The sequence below is a fragment of the Dipteris shenzhenensis genome, chromosome 18, assembly GCF_047967505.1.
Source record: "Dipteris shenzhenensis isolate YYH24624 ecotype China chromosome 18, Dip_SZ_1.0, whole genome shotgun sequence".
NCBI lineage: Eukaryota > Viridiplantae > Streptophyta > Polypodiopsida > Gleicheniales > Dipteridaceae > Dipteris > Dipteris shenzhenensis.
In genome coordinates this window covers 13,312,501-13,331,004 of record NC_141613.1, presented here as the reverse complement: position 1 = coordinate 13,331,004, position 18,504 = coordinate 13,312,501, and the positions used below count along the sequence as shown (strand labels likewise).

Genomic DNA, 18,504 nt, shown 5'->3' with positions numbered 1-18,504 from the left:
TAGTCTTGTGCCTCGGATACCAGGGGCTATCTCCATCCGATGTCAGCCATAGCATCCGAATAGTCTATAAGCGGAAGAGATCCGCAAGGCATGAAAGGTTCCAAGTTGGAAAGATCCATGAACGTTGTAAGAGTGTAGTGTGTAGTGTTGAGGAAATGAAGCTTTCTAAGTGCTGAGTAAATTAAACTTAATGAGAATGAAAAGGCTCTTAAATTAAACGTAAAGATGATGTTAGGAGAAATTTGAAAGGGAAGGGGAAAAATGGCGCCTCATCTTTTCCCTTTTGAAAACAGGTTCCTGCTTCATCTTCCAAGTTTTTGCCCTTTCTTTTTGTGCACAGAATCGATCAATGGAGATGGCAATGGCGATGGCGATGGCGATGGCGATGGCCAAACTCAGTACGAACCATCTCTCTGCTCTTTGAACCTTTCTTCTCATTCTCTCTTCTCAGCTCCTCTTCTCCCTCCATTCCCGCGCCTTCCTCCGCTCCAATCCGGTACGCCGATGTCCAAATTCACTTACCTGCATTTCCAATTGGAAACTCGTTGCTACTATATTTCCTTCTTTCCGCTCGCAGGAACGGGTGCGTTTTGTACTGTACTGCAATGTGGATGCCTACGGATGCTCTGAGACTGCTGTCTGTTGAGACAAGGCGACCAAACATACGTTGATTGTGTTGAATTGCCTGGGTCCGAGCGAGAATTTGGATCCAAATGGGGACGAAGGTGAGGTAGATTCCAACTATAAGCACCAAAACAAAGGCCAGAAGAAGGCGTTCACATGTTCACAAGTCATCGCGTTTTTCCATGACAGATCCGTCCATCAGGAGCTCGAGCGACCTACATTGCTGGAGCAGACAACCTTAAGGTACAACTACGCAACTTCCGACGGTGCACTGCGAGACTGATCAGCAGCGCACTGCCACTCGAAACAGCTTACTCAGCAAAGCCAGCAGTTGGTGTTTGGTTGGTGTTTGATTTTTAGGCTATCGACGGTTTTGTGACCGCTGATGTATCCTCATTCCCGGGGTATTGTACGATGAGCACGGTAGAGCTGTGCTTTGCCACTCCCGGTGTTGAGAATCAGCGGACCACCGGGTCGATTGATAATTCCTGTAACAGTGAATTGCTAGTATCTCGGCTGGTTCACTTCCACCAAAAACCCGCCCAGTTGTCATTGGAAACGGTGCCCGAGGAAGAAGAAGTACTATCATCCTCGAGCTTGCACAAGGAAAGGCCAGATTATCGAAGTAAAGCAACACAGCTAAGAAAATTCTACTACCGGAAACATAAAAGACCTCTGTATGGTGTTCCATCATTCAAATGTTCTCCCATCTTGCACGTTCGCAGGATTTCTGATGGAATTTCAGAGGAGCCTAGTGCTTTCTCCATCGAAGTCTCTCGCCAAGACACAGCGGGCTGCCAGTTCTCCGCCGTTGACAGTGATTGTGTTCCAGTCGAAGGGTATCCTTCAAGAGACGATTGGGAAGTTTCAGCTGTGAGCGAATCCTCGCAACACGCATGCAACTCAACCCCGCCTCCTATTGATTATGAGTCTACATCACGGGTAACCGAACGAACTTCCGCCTTTGCGACTCCCCAGACCGATCTTCTTTCGCAACACGGATGCAACTCAACCCCGCCTCCTATTGATTATGAGTGTACATCACGGGTAACGGAACGAACCTCCTCTTTTGCTACTTCCCAGACCGTAAGAGAAGAATATCTTGGCACTTTAAACCGTCTCCATGTTCCTATATCACGCGCTAGCTTCAATGTCGAGGCCTGCAGTTCTGGATTAAGTGTGATATTTAGGAGGAACGAGGAATCCCTACAGGAACGTGCGAAAAGACGGTGCCCAAATGGAACAAGCAGGGACTCTGTTGGAGCAGACCAACCTTTGGCAGAGCGCACTGAAATTTCTGATGGATTTAAAGATTCTGGAAACAGCAGCGATAAAAATGACGGGTGTCTATTATACCGTTGTGAAGCCATAAATATAAATCATGGAACCCATAGTCCTGTTGAGAACAATCCTCTAGCGCCGAAGTTAAAAGGCAATACTAGTTGGGGGTGTGAGGATCTTCAAACAAGAAAGAAGAGGCGGATTCAAGCACAGGCTCTGGATGATCGTGAACAAGGAGGGGGCATTTATTTGAAAACAAGAAGTAGCACACGATCAGTTGTGAGAACATATAATGGACAAGGGAGGACTGGCCCCATTTTGAGGAGCTCACAGATGTGCACGGCCTTCGGAAACAGGAAGCTACAAGGAGCATTTCGTTCCCAGAACCCTGGCAGGAGCAAGTTAATAAAACAGGTGTCAAAGAAGGCTGTTGTGAGAGCACTCTTAGAAACATACCTTAGGAAAAGGAATATGAAATTTGAAAGCACCGGTACTGCTGTCAACACAGAAAACTGCTTGCCGTTTCTCAGCCGTGGCGCCAGACGAATGGTAAGCTAAAGAGGATGGAAATGGAAAATTGTAAGGTGGTCCTCTAATGTATCGACCGCCCTTTTGCGTGCATGTACAAATATACATGTAGATATACATGACATGAAATGCATCCGTGCTTGCATTTTTGCCCGACGATGATTGAAAATAGAGTATGTGGGTTGTGACCAATGCCCTTAGTTTTTCATCTCTCCTTATTATCTTTCAACATTTTGGCTTCAACTGAACTAGCTGGGTCATGTTATCACACTCCGTGTATGTACGTTATGGCCTACAAGTCCAATCCCAGTCTTGCTTTGTTATCATCGTGATGAGCATTGTAAAATACTTTAGTGTTTAGACCAAACAGCATGGACAATGAAAACAGCCTAGTTGTGTGAATGATGCTACACTCTGGCTTGCAAGACTTTTGGGTCTTGAGTTGCTTAGAGCTCAGGGCAATTCGGTAAAAGCTAAACAGACTCGAATCAGATCTTCAACGACCATGGGGTGGATTTGTAGGTTTGCAGCTTGCTACAGTTGTTGGAGTCCGTCAAAAGTGAATCCAACCTTGCTATACTGGAAACTTGCTATTTACTAAGTAAACTTAAAAAGTGTTGGCATCAGATTCATAGTCTCTAGGAATGTTTTGGCCTCAGATTTATAGACTTTAGAAATGCCTTGATTTTTATAGAGACTTTAAAATGTTGACATTACTGATTAGATTTATTATTATTATTTTTTTAAAATTTTGGGCAGAATAATGATTAGATTTATAGTTTCCAGAAACACCTGGCTGTTGCGAGATCGGGGTCTCCCTGGACTTTCAACGACTTGCAGTTGATAATCATCATCGTAGGAAGTCACTGCTACAATTTTACGGAGACAGTGTAAATGAGACTGGAGAACTTAGGAAGCAGAAGATTTGAGGTCTAAAAGAAAGAGGGTCGTGCCCTGGGGGGAGAAGAATTGTACACTGTGCATTGACTTGTGACCATGCAAATTACTGAGAAACTTAGGGGAGCTACATGTTCATGGTACATCATGATTAGAGAGGCTCAAGCTGTAGTCAATGTGCAAATGAGGTGAGGCTAACCTGGTCACCCTCATCAAGCCAGCCCACAAAGGGCACCCAAAAGCTTGCATGCGGCAAACGTTTGCTAGAGCAACTTCTTGTAACTGTGATTGGCTATTGGGGCTGTAAATTTTAGCTCCACTAATCTAAGCTACATGATTTAGGAAGATCAGCACACACACACACACATTTTGGTAGAAGAAATTTTGCATTAAGAAAGCATTTACATTCATTGCTGTCCTGCAGTGGGACAGCTACTTCTCACAACTAAAAACAGTAATTAAAAACTTCCAATTGGGCCCGAGGAAGGTCTCTGAAGGCATAAGCATCCTGTAGAGACCGAAGTGAAAGTATGGGAAGACATTCACTGAAGAGTGCTCATACAGTTGAATGGTATGAGCATGATATAATGACCTGAGTGGCCAATATCGACAACAGGAGAAGAAATATCATACTCCGGGATAGAAGTATATCTTCCAAACAACCAAAACTGCTTTCCAAAGGAAGTGGATGGAAAGCAAGGTCGAAGTCTTGTCATCAATCAGAAAAGAAATCCCGTGCAAAAGGACAAGTCCAAAACAGATGCAAGACCGTCTGTCTTGCATGAGAACAAGTAGGGCAAGTCGAGGAAGCAATGCACTTGGAGGCTGTGAAAGATCCCACCGGTGAAGCCCAACCAAACAGTGCCACAAAAAGACTTTTTGCTTGAAGTTTGCTATTCCAGAAACGCCAAAGAGAAGTTCTCCACCAAGAAAGAGACTTATTCAGATGCCAAAAATGATTGCCACAATCTTGAATCCAAGGCCGTGGAAGCAGAAAGTAATATGCCTTCTTGGAGTGTCACTATCAAAGGGACTCCCTTCAAGAGCTCACCGACAGGTGCAACCCAGTACAACGCCAACCCGTGGCTGTGCTAGTGACCAACTCCTAGTGCTATAACCTTGGTTCCTTTCAGCAAACATGCATAATCACAAGTAGACCAGTCTGACAGCATGCCAAGCAATGCATTACCCATTTCAAACCGCCAATCCAGCAAGGGGAGAGTGGAAAAGACGGCTGCTCCAAAAAGGTGGCCTTGTGCGCGACCAAATGAGTATGAAGATCAAGAATGTTCAAACCCCCATGAAGCCTGGGCGAACATACATAGTGGCTTTTGAGAAGGCAGAAGGACTTACGATCATGCTTGGTGCACCAAAAGCATTCCATAACCTTACTAATAAACTTTTGAATATCTCGAGAAGACAAGGGGATAAGGGGCAAGTAAAACTGCACATAAGCCATGAGAATAGACTGAACAATTTGAAGGCGAACATGCAGCAGCAAGTAGCCCCCCCCCCCGCGCACATACACACTTTTTTTTTGGGGTGAAAATCTTAATATTCTATATCATGAGAAGGAGTCCCCAAAGTGGGGAGCTCAGTATTACATGAGAAGATTTCATTATATGACAAGAAGACATCATGATCTATATGATGGGCCTCACACACACGCAAACACAAAGTGCACACACTCTTTTGTAAAAGCACCATTTCATTAAGAAGAATGTACATTTATAGTTGTCCCAAAGCGGGACAACTACTACTGAAGACTAGAAACATACACACATGCATGGGCGCGCACACGCACATGCCACGCACACACAGACGTATGTAGAGTGAGATCCATGAATGCAGGCAAAGACCCTTAGCCTATGACCCATGCATCTGCCATTCAATGCACCTTAATGCACCCTTCCCTTCCTATTGCCCCTAGGACCTAGACACGTGTGTGCACATTTTTATTAATAGAATAAGTATCACATGTTCAAATTCGATTCCGTCTGAAGCAGTGGCTCCTGCTCGACTAGTCCTATCTACTCAGATGATCCACCGCCATAACAAATCGGTCGGCGTCCATCATAAACATATACATGTTACACCATTGGCGTATAATATATAATAATGTTTTAATGTCTACTAATCACGGATTAGTGATTTCTCGTCATGACAGTCTCATACGGGTTGTGTCCATTTGTAGTGACCTCTCGTGCATTGGATGATGTGTCTAGAGGAAAATAGCACACCGCAATGAAGATGCTAGACCTACGAGCCTTGTCGGTGCATCTGCCTTACCCACTCTCCAAGCTGATTCACAGGTGAGGTTGACGCTCAGAGATGAGCTCTTTTTTGGGTGCTGTTGTGCCTTTTTTTAATACATCCTTCCATGCAAGCATATCTGCCTTTCCCTTCGTGATTTGCTATGCGACTCAGCATGTTTCCTTTCATTGATGAGCTGCTCATTCTCAGATTTCAGCTCATCAATGAGCTTACATTCCTCTTCTGAGGTCCCCTTTGTATCCTTGAGCTGCTTCATTTGCTCTTTGATAAGGTTCAGCTCTTCTTGGATAGGTGGCTGAAGCTCCCCTTCCTCCCAATGTGCACCTGTCTTCAACTTCTCGTTCTCATCTTTGAGAGTGGCGACTTCTGGAATCTCAATTTGGGAGGCAAGAGAGCTGGTTTTCTCATTCAACATTCGAGTTAATTTTGTTTGCATTTCCCCTTGCCATTTCTTCATGTCATCTTGTAATTGAGCACGTAGGTTGGAGACCTCATCATTCCTGTTTTCCCCTAATTTCTTTTGTTTGCATTCAAGCTCAGCATCCTGAAATTTACACAGTTGATATGCAACCTTTGATATTCTTATCTTCTATTTTCTGTGCTTGGTCTAAATGACACTATACTTTCGCTCTTTTTGGCCTCTTGTTTTTTGGTCCTGTGGGCTGCCCATTGTTCCCATTTGATCCCTTTCTTGATTAGTGCTGACTTACAGAAGCACAAGAGAGCAGGAATGAAGAGATTCCTCACATATTTGCTGTCCCGGGTGAACTTAAAGCATGCTGGTAACTCTTCCCTTGTCCTTCTTTGTCTTTTCAGTATTGCATTTGCTGGTAGGATCACTTCTGCTTTTTCTTGATCTGAAATTGCCATTTCTTGATTCTTTGCAGACCTGGGGCTTGTTTGAACAGCGATAGGGTGTTGGAGTCGAGGTGTAGGGGCTAGAAATAGCCTTTTGAGCTGATGAAGGGCCTAGGGCATCCCAAACCAGTCCACCCGACATGGAAGACTATGTAGGGGGGTCTAGGTGCCCTTGTAGATTGCGCAAATGGTGCAGCAGGTGGCGGGGAGTGGTACAGTAGGTGGTGGGGGTGGTGCAGGTAGAGCGGGCGCTGGTGCTGCTGTCTTGAAGGCCTGGTGGCCTGTTGTAGCAGCAGATAGCAGGGTGGCCTGCTAACAGCCCACACGGGGGCTAAAGGGCAGCACCCAGGGGTTGCAACAGCATGATATTGTATGGTATGATATGATATGATTGTATTAAAGCCCTCTCAAGGCCCTTCAGGATCTATGGGACTGGTAATCACTTCAAAAAATACTGACCTTTTACATCTAGTGAATAGAAACTATAGACTGCTATTTAGTTAGTACTTGTTGGGCTAGTTAGTGTGCTAGCCCAAGTACTTTGTCTCGGTGTTCCAAAACTTCTTTTAGATAGCTTCCTAGCTTTATGAGTCGCTGTTCCAATAGATGTTTCAGGCTGCGTCTGATCATGCTGCTTATTTTCCACCTCTCCCATGGGAAGATTCTTCGAAAGACCAAAGGGTCTATGAGACTGAAAAAGCAGACATAATGAGTTGGATGGGTGGAGCCTCTATATGAGCATGTACACCCAAGGCAAGTGCATAACAAGACTAGTGCAAAGTGCGAAGTGTCTGAGCTCATGAGAAGCAAGGAAGCTGTGGTGTGGTGTCATTGTGGTGATCCGATGGATGCTGGTGGAGGCGTGAAGTCCACGAGCAGTCTTGGTGATGCACGGGGCTGTGGTGGCATACAACTTGTGATAGAGTGTTGGTGACAATCAGTATGTGTGGTCCGCTATGTTTTGCTAGCTATGGCCTTGTGCGGAATTGGTGCCATTGTCATAGCTATTGAAGGTGGTGGCCTTCACTCCTCGTGTATGTGGGGTGGTCCATGGAATGCAAAGAAAATCAAGGAGGCCGTGCGTTGTTGACAAGTGTACAGAGAGGGCTTGCATAATCCCAGAAGCACTGCTACCCTAAGGATAAACTTGAATATAATGAACCTTTGAGTCCTCCAGAGTCATCCCCTCTTTGGGTTTTTTGGGAGGCTCTGAAGCTTTTTTGGGTGGATATGGGTCGGACTTGGGGACCCCGCAACAGGTCCATTTTTTGGGATGCCACGTGGCATCCTACATGGTATTAGAGTAGGCATTTCGGCAATGTTGTCACATGCATGGCACATGGTGGTGGCGGCTCTTTTGTGACCTGTGTGTTGCGAAGGTGTTGCGATTCGTGGCAAGCTTTAAGTGGACTCCGCTTTAAGATGTTGCGATCAACAGTGGGCATTAAGTGCAGGTGGCAGCTGCTTGCACTAGTGGTTGGCTGTCAATGTTTAGTTGGGATGGACTTTGAGGCACTTTGGGTCAGCTTTGGTTGGTTGACCTCTATGCGGTTTGTCTCATGTCATCTTGGTCGCTGTGATGGCCTTTGATTTGGTTAGTGCTTTGATGTTTAATGCTTCGGGGTTTGTCCACAGGATGGTGTTGGAGGTGGCGGCCTTCACCCCTCGTGAACGTGGAGTGGTCCATGGAATACAAAGGTCAAGAAGACCATGCATTGTTGACACATGTACAGAGGGGGGTTGCTTAATCATGGAGAGGGGGGTTGCTTAATCCCATGAAAACTTGTTGACACGTGTATAGAGGGGTTTGCTTAAGCCCATAAATACTTCTACCCTAAGGATAACCTTGAATATAATGATCCCTTGAGCCCTCCAGAGTCATCCCCTCTTGGGGTTTTTTGGGAGGCTATGGGGCTTTGTGGGCGACTATGGGGCGTGACTTGGGCACTTGGCTCATTCTTTGGGATGCCAATTGGTTGGGTGTGGGTCTTGCGAACAAACACCTTTATAATTGCGATAAGAGCACGTTTGTGCTTGTGATGCACCAGCATGATGAAGGCAAGATGCACCATGGTCAGGAGACGATCCAATACTCCTTATGCAATTGCTCAACGGCTCAAGGCTTCTACAAGTGCATACTTAGGATTATTGCATGATTGCCATGCAGATGTCACGTGTTCATGCGTTGGGGAGAGATGGTAGATGCCATTGCTGCATATTAGTGTTTCAAGTGATGGTCCAACACTCCTTTCCATGGCCCAAGACAGCTAGAGGTGCACACTTAAAATTATCTCATGATTGCTACGTAGATGTCCAATGTTCAACCATTGAATGGTGGTAGCAGGTCATGCTTTTCAGTTTGAGGTAGAGGTAGGATTCCTAGCTCAAACTAAGATATCACATATGTCATCCTCATGCAATGTCTACCCTACCTACGTAAGGATGATGCTTGAGAAACAATGGGTAGCATCATTCCTTGCCATATATGGTTGCAAGGTGTAGTCTTCTGATGTGGGGGCACCACAACTGACTGGTAACCACCCAAGTCAATGTCTGGCTGCACATTATATACCTTGTAAGCAAGATAACAAGGGATTTGGAAAAGCTTGTGAGGGTGGTGTGTACTAAAAACTTGTGAGAGTCGTGTGTATTAAAAATTTGTGAGTGTCGTGTGTATTTTTACATGGCTTCGCTTGCCGGTGCTTTTTACATTCACACAGAAAGAGGAATCTATTGGTTGTATAGTCTGCTACACTGCCTCTTAGAGCGTGCTCTGGTGTCACCTTAGGTAGTTGAACCTCGAGAAGCAGGCTGCAACCGGCTAGTCTCTTCTTCTTGTCAGTGCCTTTCTGAAAAGCAGACCTTGTGTTAGGAAATGGAGTCAATTTGAGTGACTTTTAGTGTGTTCTAGAGTAGTACTATACTACTTTATATCCTAGAGTGCCATGTGTCACTATGGGATTTATCCCATATACATTTGACACTTAGAGTGTGTGTGCCTATCCTATAAAGGCATTGTACTTTCATTGTCATTTTCATCAAGCCTCATGCCTTTCTTGATTATGTAAGTACTTTGCTTAGTTGTATATTTCTTTCTCGCATTATTTCATTTCCATTATGCTTTCCTAGTCTTGCTTTTCCTTTCCATTCCATTCCATGTCTTACATCTTCATATGGTATCAGAGCTAGACTATCTTCCAAGAGGTTGAGGTAAGAGATTGAGGACATTGAAGCCTCTCTCCCTCATTCCCCTCGGAGGAATGGCTTCTCCAATTCCATCTAGAGCTCTCTTCTCCACGCCATGATCTGCCACCTCTCTTCTCTTTCCTTCAGCTATATCTTTTTGTGACCTACGGATGATGCGATGCTTCTATCCGGATCTAGAAGCAGAATCAGGGCTTTGTGTCTTCAACAAAGTTGTAGAGGACCTTGAGTACTACAAATTTCGTTTTTACATCATTGCAATCTGAATTTTCTGTGAAAAGTTACAGCCCTTGCAAGAAGTGATGAAATTTGTTTCTGCGCACAAATTTTGTTCTGGAGCTCAATGATTTGACAGCCCAAGCATGATGCAGCCAGCTCAACGTGGAGCTGTCCATCCTCTTCATCGTTGACCTCTGCTTCAGCCCGCCATTTGCTCCTTTTGCTTGAGATTCTCTTGGAGTTGCTACCGGCAAGTTGGTGCCTGTATTCTGCTCGGCATTTCTTCCTCTCCTACATCTCCATTGTGCCCGCCATTTTTTTTCCTTTTGCCTACCATTTCTCCCATTTCTTTCTCAGTCCTCCATTTTTCCCTCAGCTCGCTTGTGCCCTTCATTCTATCCATCACTCTTCTCTCTCCTAGCTGCCAGCTTTATGGGTTCGCTTTCCACCAACTCTCTTCTTGTGGACAAATTCAAGGGGGACGGATTTCCCACATGGCAAACAAAAGTGCAACTCCTTCTCATGAAGGAGAATGTTTGGGATGCCATCGAAGATGATGAAGCACTTGAGGCATCAACGAAGTTTCAAACATGAAAGATTTAGAAGCAACACAATTCGAGGGCCATCGCAATCATCGGGCTTTGCCTAGATGATTCATTGATTCATCACATCGACTTCAAGTCCAAGGCAAAGAAGATTTGGGCACGCCTCGAGAATATATTTGGTAACAAGATCACCAACTCCAAGGTATTTTTGAAAATGCAATTTTATAAGCTGAAAATGGAAGAGTCTGATACTTTGAGTGTGCATATAGCAAAAATTCAATCTTTAGTTCAACAACTCTCCAATTTGAAGTGTTGCTCGGATGACGAGGACAAAATGGCTGTCCTGATGACAAGTATGGAAGGGATTTCTCGCTTTGAGAATGCCCTTGAAGTACTTCGCATTGCATCGACTACATTCGAAGATGTGGTGTCTCTTTTGCTTGAAAAGGATCGCCGCAACAAAGAACTCCACTAGCACGAGGAAAGACATTCAAGCCATTCAAGTACACTTATTGCAACAAGCTCGGTCATACGGAGGACAGGTGTTACTAGAAGCTTTTGCTCAACAACAATCGAAGGATCATGCCAATTGGGTGGCATCCGCCACTAATGATGATGTAGATGAAGATGACCCACCGACAGGATCATGCTCTTACAGTCTGTCTCCCGCATTTAGAGCTTTGATGATGGAGATCATTATTTTGCTTTCTAAAGCATAATATATTTGGGTACTCTGCCTTGGGGATGTTTCCCAAAAGTGAATGCAATAAATCATGTGTGTTGAGTCAATAAAGGTCCTCTGCCTTGGATAGTCCTCCTAAAATGATGTATTTCTTTTATATTTTTGGTGTGTGGCTCCATGTTCCTCATTAGTCTTTGGAGCCAGGTGGGGATGTACTATGGGAGCCATGTGTTTTTGGCTTTGATAGGTCTATTTGTTGGTGCATTGGTCTCCTAGACCTCTGAGTTGATCATGCATCCATGCATGATGATGAGCCTTTGAGCCATGCTAGATGAGATTTCTATGTTATGCCCACTAGCCTCTGAGCCATGCTTACTTGCCTCTGAGATTGTGTGGGAGCCATGTCTAGTTCTAGACCGGCATGCACAGTTTTGATGACCATCATTGTCATGTTTTGTTCTTGGTTCCATTCTAGTAGTCCCTCACCTTTCCTCCATGGGGGGGTGTTAGGAAATGGAGTTAATTTGAGTGACTTTTAGTGTGTTCTAGAGTAGTACTATACTACTTTATATACTAGAGTGCCAAGTGTCTCTATGGGACTTATCTCCATCTTCACCTTGTATCAATTTTCAAATCTATTTTTTTTGAGAAAAGAAAAGGGGACAAACATCAATGTATATATGAAAAAGCGCATGGATGACGACATGCCTCTTATTTCTAATTTTATGATTTCTTATTTAGGTTTGTTTAGAATGATTGAACATAAGCTGAAAACAAAAAGCGGGGAGCTGAATAGCCCGTTTTTCTTTTAGTTTCAAAAGAGAGTTTGTTTGAGTATACTTGTGCTTAGAAATGTATTTTTGCCTCTTCGTAGAAACGATACATAAGTGTAAAGGGCCATTTAGCTTTTTATGTTTTAAATAAGAGAGAGAGAGAGAGAGAGAGAGAGAGAGAGAGAGAGTTTCTAGTTTTTTGAGAAGTTTTTGTTTCTTGACTTGCTTGTTTATTTTTGCTTAGTCACCTGCTTCGTTTCTTCTTTATTTCTTGTTTTCATTCTCTTTTGTTTATTTGACGTATTTTAGTAAGCACTGGGTTTGCTCAAGAGACTCTGCGGGTCTTTAGAAACCTAGTATAGCTGCTTATGCTTGGGCATTGATGACGACATAAGTGTTGCTTTGCTTGCTAAGTATGTCTTCCTTTTGTTTTTCATAAAAGTTTTTGTTTATCTCTTTTTTCTTCTCTTTCATTTTCTCTTTTATTTTCTTTGTAGATTTTTGATCTTTAGAACAACAAAAATTCTAAATTTGTATGATTGGACTTATTCTAGTCTTACAAAGGTATATTTTTCTATCACCTTAGCGGATATGCAAATTCTTTGAATTTTCGTCCAAGACTCAAGTGGTGATCAGCTGTTCAACTACATTGTTTTATCTTACGCGGGTGCAAAAGCCCCAACAGCTAATCTTATTCTCATTTATTCTTATTATTATTTTAATTATTTTCTTTTTGTTTAATTTTAATTTTTTTTTAAAATTTTGTCTCTCTCTCCCTTATTTTATTTTATTTTTAATTTTATTTCTTTAAAAAGTATGCTTTTACGTTTTGTTTTAGTTGCTCTCCTTGGTTTATTTCACTGTATGATCGCTTTATATTATATTATATTTATTTATTTTTTAAATTATTGGTAACTTTCCTTTTCTCTTTCTCTTTCTTTGGTGCTTCTAGGTTGATTAAGCTCTTACAGTGGCCTTGGGGCCTTGCCTAATCCTAACTGTAATCGCCAGTTTGGGGGTATATTGGCATTAGCGATACATGCTATGATGAATTCGCCTTTTGGAAACCAAGAGGGCAATCCTTGGGATGTCATCAGGCTCCTGTGACATTCCCTTGTAGTAGTAAGGGAGGAGTTACTTTGGGATGAGTAACGACTGTGCAAGCATGCCCCCCCCTAAATACTAGTCTCGCTTTTGCTAGAGTTAGGGGATATAGCAAGGGAGAAACTGCCTTGGGATGGGCAGGGAGAGTGCAAGCAAGTTTCCCAATGTTGGATCGTTTGACCTCACCGAACAACATTGGAAATTCTAGTGATGGTCTTGTCTCTTTGGTAGGTGATTTGGTTGGGTCTAGCTCGGTAAATTAAAACAAAAAAGTTAGAAGAAACATATATAGAGAAAGGTATAACTTTTTAGCTAGGCCAAACATGAATAATCTTCATGATTTTGGGGAAGGTAACATTAATTGGTCTAACTTTAAGGCTTTATTAGTTAGCACTCATTATACTAATAATAGCATAAGAATTCTTAATTAACTAAGACGTCTTAGAAACAAGCATCTCAAGACTTCTATTTCTATTAGTCCTGTTCATTCCACGCAAGTAATTTATGTTGTCTACAACATACATAGTAGTAATATGCTTTATGTAGGACAAACCTATAGGACAGCTTTTATTCTTTTTCAAGAACATGTTAGGGAAGCTAGAAAAGTTCATAGGAAGAATTCCTTAATTGAGAATTCAAAACCCTTATATGCAGCAATGGCAAAGTCCGGTTTTGAATCTTTTCATTGCTTTCCCATTCAGCATATAGAGGGCCATTTTAATAATGCCAAGAACTTTTACAAGGCTGCTCGTCCTCGTGAATTGTTTTGGATGAGAACTTTACACACTTTCTTCCCAAGAGGTTTCAATTTGGAAGGAAAATCAACTCTTCGTAAAAATAAAAGAACCTCTAAAAAGAACCCTTTGATGTGGAGAACTCATATCAAGCCCTTTAACATTCCTCATTACCAACATAGTCCTACATCTAACATCGTATGGAAACCTAAAGTTATGTTACGAGGTTGTCCTAGTTCTCGTGCAATCTCACATGTAGTTCGTGAGTTGCCTCCCTCACTTCCTCTTCCTCCACTTCCTTCTCCTTTAGTTCCTTTAACTTCCTCAATTCCAAGAGTTTTTGCTTCTCGAGACTATAAAAGAAGACTACTCTACCTAGATAGATTAATGTCACTGGGTCTTTTTTCAATAAAAGTTTTTGAAAAATATAATGTCAAAGTTCTTTTTAAACTTCAATACACCTTGGAAAACTTCTCTTTTGAGGATTTGAATCTAAATAAGCTCCATTATATACAACTTAAAACTTCGTTGGATCGCTTCTTAAAAGTAAAAGCTTCCTTTCAAAGCAAAGAAGTCTATCTAAATAAGGAACTCTTGATTTGTATTTTTACTTCTCCCTCACTTGACAAGATACGCTTAAACTCCATTTTGAAGTCTCCTGAAGTAATGGATTCTCTCCCTCATTTTGTGAGAAGAATTTGGAAGCATCCAGTAGTAGCTTGGAAGTATGTAAAAACTTTAGGACAAAAGGCTTTCAACTATGGAGAGATAGGTAAAAGGCTTTCAGAGCATTCAAAATCTTCTATTAGTAAAGAACCTTGTTGTTGTAAAAGTAAGAGATTCCAAAGCTTTATTGATGTTGATTTAGGACATGTAGTCACAACTGATACCTCAATTTTGCTTTCTAGTAACCTAAGAGACCTTTTCATGAAAGGCACGAAATTTCGATTGTACTCTTTTAAAGAATCTTGTCTTTTAAAAGCTATCCATAAGGGAATCTCAAAGTTTGTTTTGCAATTAGAAGAATGTTTAGGAGTTAAAAATATCTTATCAGAATGGAAAGGGAAGATTTTGAAGAAAGTTGCTTTGAAACTAGAAGAAGTCCCTTCGGTTAATTGCTCAGAAAAGTAACCATCTTTTTAAAGAAGATGAAACTCTTCTTTGAAAATTCCATAGGAATTTTGTCATTTCTTATGTGGACAAATGTTCCAATAACTTTGTTTTTATTTGCCAAAAGTTTTACTTAGAATGTCTTTTGAGAGAAGTGAACTCGTCTGCTAAAACTTATGCCCCTGCCTTAGTTTCTCAAAAGGATTTGATCTCAAAACATGAGAGTTTTTGTAAGTCTTATGGGTTTGTTTGCAATCCAAGCATACCTTTTCTTTGTGCTGCTTGGAAGTTTCACAAAACTGCAAAAAAGCCAAGATTTATTGCAGCTGCTTGTGAGACTACTTTGACGAATGTCTCTAAATGGCTAAGCTACTGCTTCAAAGCCATGTTGCCTAGTGTCCATGAACTTTGGAGGGACTTATTAAAAGAGGCAAATGTCCCCTCGAACTCAAGCTGGATTTTAAATGACTCTGTAGGAGTGATTCCTATTGTAAAATTTTTTAATTCCTCTCGAAGCATTCAGGAAAAAGTCTTCTATTCTCCTTTAAACCTATGATTTTACCACGCTTTACACAAAGATTGAGCTGGAAGCCCTGAAGTTTAGAATTAAAAAGCTTGTGGCTGAAGTTTTCAAGCTGAGATTTGACAAAGATAGATGCAAAGTGCTAAAAGTTGAGAAAACAGCCTTATGCTTTGAGTTTTTGTGGCTAAAAAATAAAGATCATGACATAGGTTCTAAAAAGAAAAGATACACAAAGGTAGTAAGTGTAGAAGATGTTTGCTCTTGGATAGATTTTCTTTTAGATAATCTTTACATCACAATAGGTGATTCTTTGTTTCAACAAGTTATAGGAATTCCCATGGGCACTAATTGTGCTGTCTTTTTAGCAAACTTTTATCTTTTCACTTATGAATTTGAGTTTATGCAACGTCTTATTTCTATCAATACCTGCCCTATCATTTTACATAAGCTTAGTCAAGTTAGGCGTTTTATAGATGATTTATTTGTACCAGATGTTCCCAACTTTCAAGACTTTATGTACAAAGACGCTAGAGCTTTTGGAAAAGGAATCTATCCTCGTGACTCTTGTGAACTGAACTGCACTTCAAGAGGGGATTCTTGTGTTTTCTTAGATCTTAGACTTCTTAATCTACCATAGGATTAGAGGTTGATATATATACGATAAACGTGAACAACCTGAATATAGTGGTTTACACATTATAAAAATGCATCACATTGACTCAAACATTTATGATCTGGCAAAATATGGAGTCAATCTTCCCAATTCCATAGATTATCCCGCCTTTGTACAACTAAGGAGTCTTTTATCACTCAATGTAGTAATTTGATCACTTTACTATTACACAAGAGGTATAATCCAAGGAAAATAGTGAAAAAAGTTCGCACATTCTTAGATATGAAGTCTTTTATCTATTGTGTTTCGGCCTTAGGTTTGTTTAGAATGATTGAACATAAGCTGAAAACAAAAAGGGGGGAGCTGAATAGCCCGTTTTTCTTTTAGTTTCAAAAGAGAGTTTGTTTGAGTATACTTGTGCTTTCTAAGTTAGAAATGTATTTTTGCCTCTTTGTAGAAACGATACATAAGTGTAAAGGGCCATTTAGCTTTTTATGTTTTAAATAAGAGAGAGAGAGAGAGAGAGAGAGAGAGAGAGAGAGAGTTTTTTGGAAGTTTTTGTTTCTTGACTTGCTTGTTTATTTTTGCTTAGTCACTTGCTTCGTTTCTTCTTTATATCTTGTTTTCATTCTCTTTTGTTTATTTGACGTATTTTAGTAAGCACTGGGTTTGCCCAAGAGACTCCGCGGGTCTTTAGAAACCCAATATAGCTGTTTATGCTTGGGCATTGATGACGACATAAGTGTTGCTTTGCTTGCTAAGTATGTCTTCCTTTTGTTTTTCATAAAAGTTTTTGTTTACCTCTTTTTTCTTCTCTTTCATTTTCTCTTTTATTTTCTTTGTAGATTTTTGATCTTTAGAACAACAAAAATTCTAAATTTGTATGATTGGACTTATTCTTGTCTTACAAAGGTATATATATATGATTTCTAATTTTATGATAGTTTGATTGAGTCTCTACTCTTTCAACAGGCTTATTTATGTACAAATATGTATTTTTTAGGTCTTTAGGCTGCTGGCCCTATATAATTGGTAGTGCCAATATGAATCCAGGTGCGCGTGCATGCACACACACACTTAACACACAAAGCGATACATATATCAAATTTGTAAGTCATAGATGTCCATATACGTAAGTTTATTTATTTCTGAATATTTAAAGATTGGAAGAATCTTGACGGTCTAACTTTACATATTGCAAAGGTTATGTGAAAATTTCTTTTAAACTGAGATTTCTGCTATAGTTATGCCTTTAAAAAAATACAAGATCCTTTTTTCAAACTATGTGTGAGTGCTTCTTTCAAAAAATAGTTCTTATGGTTTTGTTATAGCACTGAAGTCGGTTTCTTTTTCATGCAGTGGAAGCTAAGCTGTTCAAAATTTGCAGGTGGAATGCTTCCATTGTCAAGTACCTGTTGTGCCTACTGAAATGGTCTCTTGTCGCTACAAAGATTGTGGTAGAATTTACCATCAAAAGTGTACTCAGAATTTGAAGGAATCTATATCTCGCAAAAGTGGAGAATTCATTTGCCCTCAGCATGTATTCTCCTCCCTCTATCTCCTTGTATGCGTGTGAGTTCGCTTCTGTTTTTTTCTACACTTGATTTGTTACTGTCTCTAGTATAAAAGGGATTAGTTGGAAACCACTGCATTAGACGGTGAGCAAAACGCTGTACTAAGTGCTGCCATTACGGAGACTCAGGGGGGTTGTCCATGATGACATGGTCATTATTATTTTGTTGGAATTGTGGGAGAATATTGATATGCAGGATTGTTAGCTGGCTGCTGCACTCGAAGCATGGGACCCAATGTTTCGTTGTTGATCTGCATATTTTGTCTTCATTCTGAGCATTTCTTTCAGAACATACTAAGTGACAGCTAGGAGCTGTGTGCTCTGTTTAGTTCTTTTGTCTAGGATGAAAGGAACTTCAAGATCTGTATTGGCCTGGTGGCAGGAGGACAATTTTTTTGAGAGAGTGGAGAGGCAGTCCCTTCTTCTCCAAGTCTCTCACTGGACTGACATGGCGTTTTCAGCCACAACCCTGATTTCTTCATGCTATGGGTGATGTGCTTGCACCTTATGTGCTTTGCTCTTGTCTATTTCTTAGAAGCCTTTATATGGGGGAAAAAACATAACAATATTTCTCTCCAAAAGGTCCCTCATCCCACCTCACTATATCTATGGATGAGGACTTGACTTCTTTGTAGATAGAGGAGAGATGTGCTCTCTTGTAGCTGCGGGATGCAGCTCACAAGGAGGGGAAGTGGTAGTAGTGCGGGATGGACGTCTCATCACCGAACCCCGTTGATCACTTGACCGTCCTCCCACATAGGGGGCGGGGTCTATGAGACGCAGGATATTGAGACCCTTGCTTACACCATTTGGAACTGTAATGGTACCCTTTGGTTAGAGCTTGGGAATTTCTCGGAGTCCTACACAAGATGAGAGAGTCTTCTACACAGAGACATCAGAGCCTAGAGCGCTCCTTATCGATGGTCAGTGGATACACTTGGGAGTCAGCCTACGGGGAGGAG

General features: G+C 41.5%; 1 protein-coding gene across 1 annotated transcript in view; it reads left to right on the top strand.

The window, feature by feature from the left end:
* The first annotated feature begins 343 nt into the window (after nt 1-343).
* The window catches only part of LOC147890820 (uncharacterized), a 98,044-nt gene continuing 79,883 nt past the window's right edge, over nt 344-18,504 (top strand). Inside the window, exons 1-4 of the mRNA XM_087389707.1 lie at nt 344-496; nt 578-725; nt 814-2,454; nt 17,357-17,509. Coding sequence (XP_087245833.1) covers nt 1,039-2,454; nt 17,357-17,509 — 1,569 coding nt within the window. The 5' untranslated portion in view covers nt 344-496; nt 578-725; nt 814-1,038. The remainder of the gene's footprint in view (nt 497-577; nt 726-813; nt 2,455-17,356; nt 17,510-18,504) is intronic.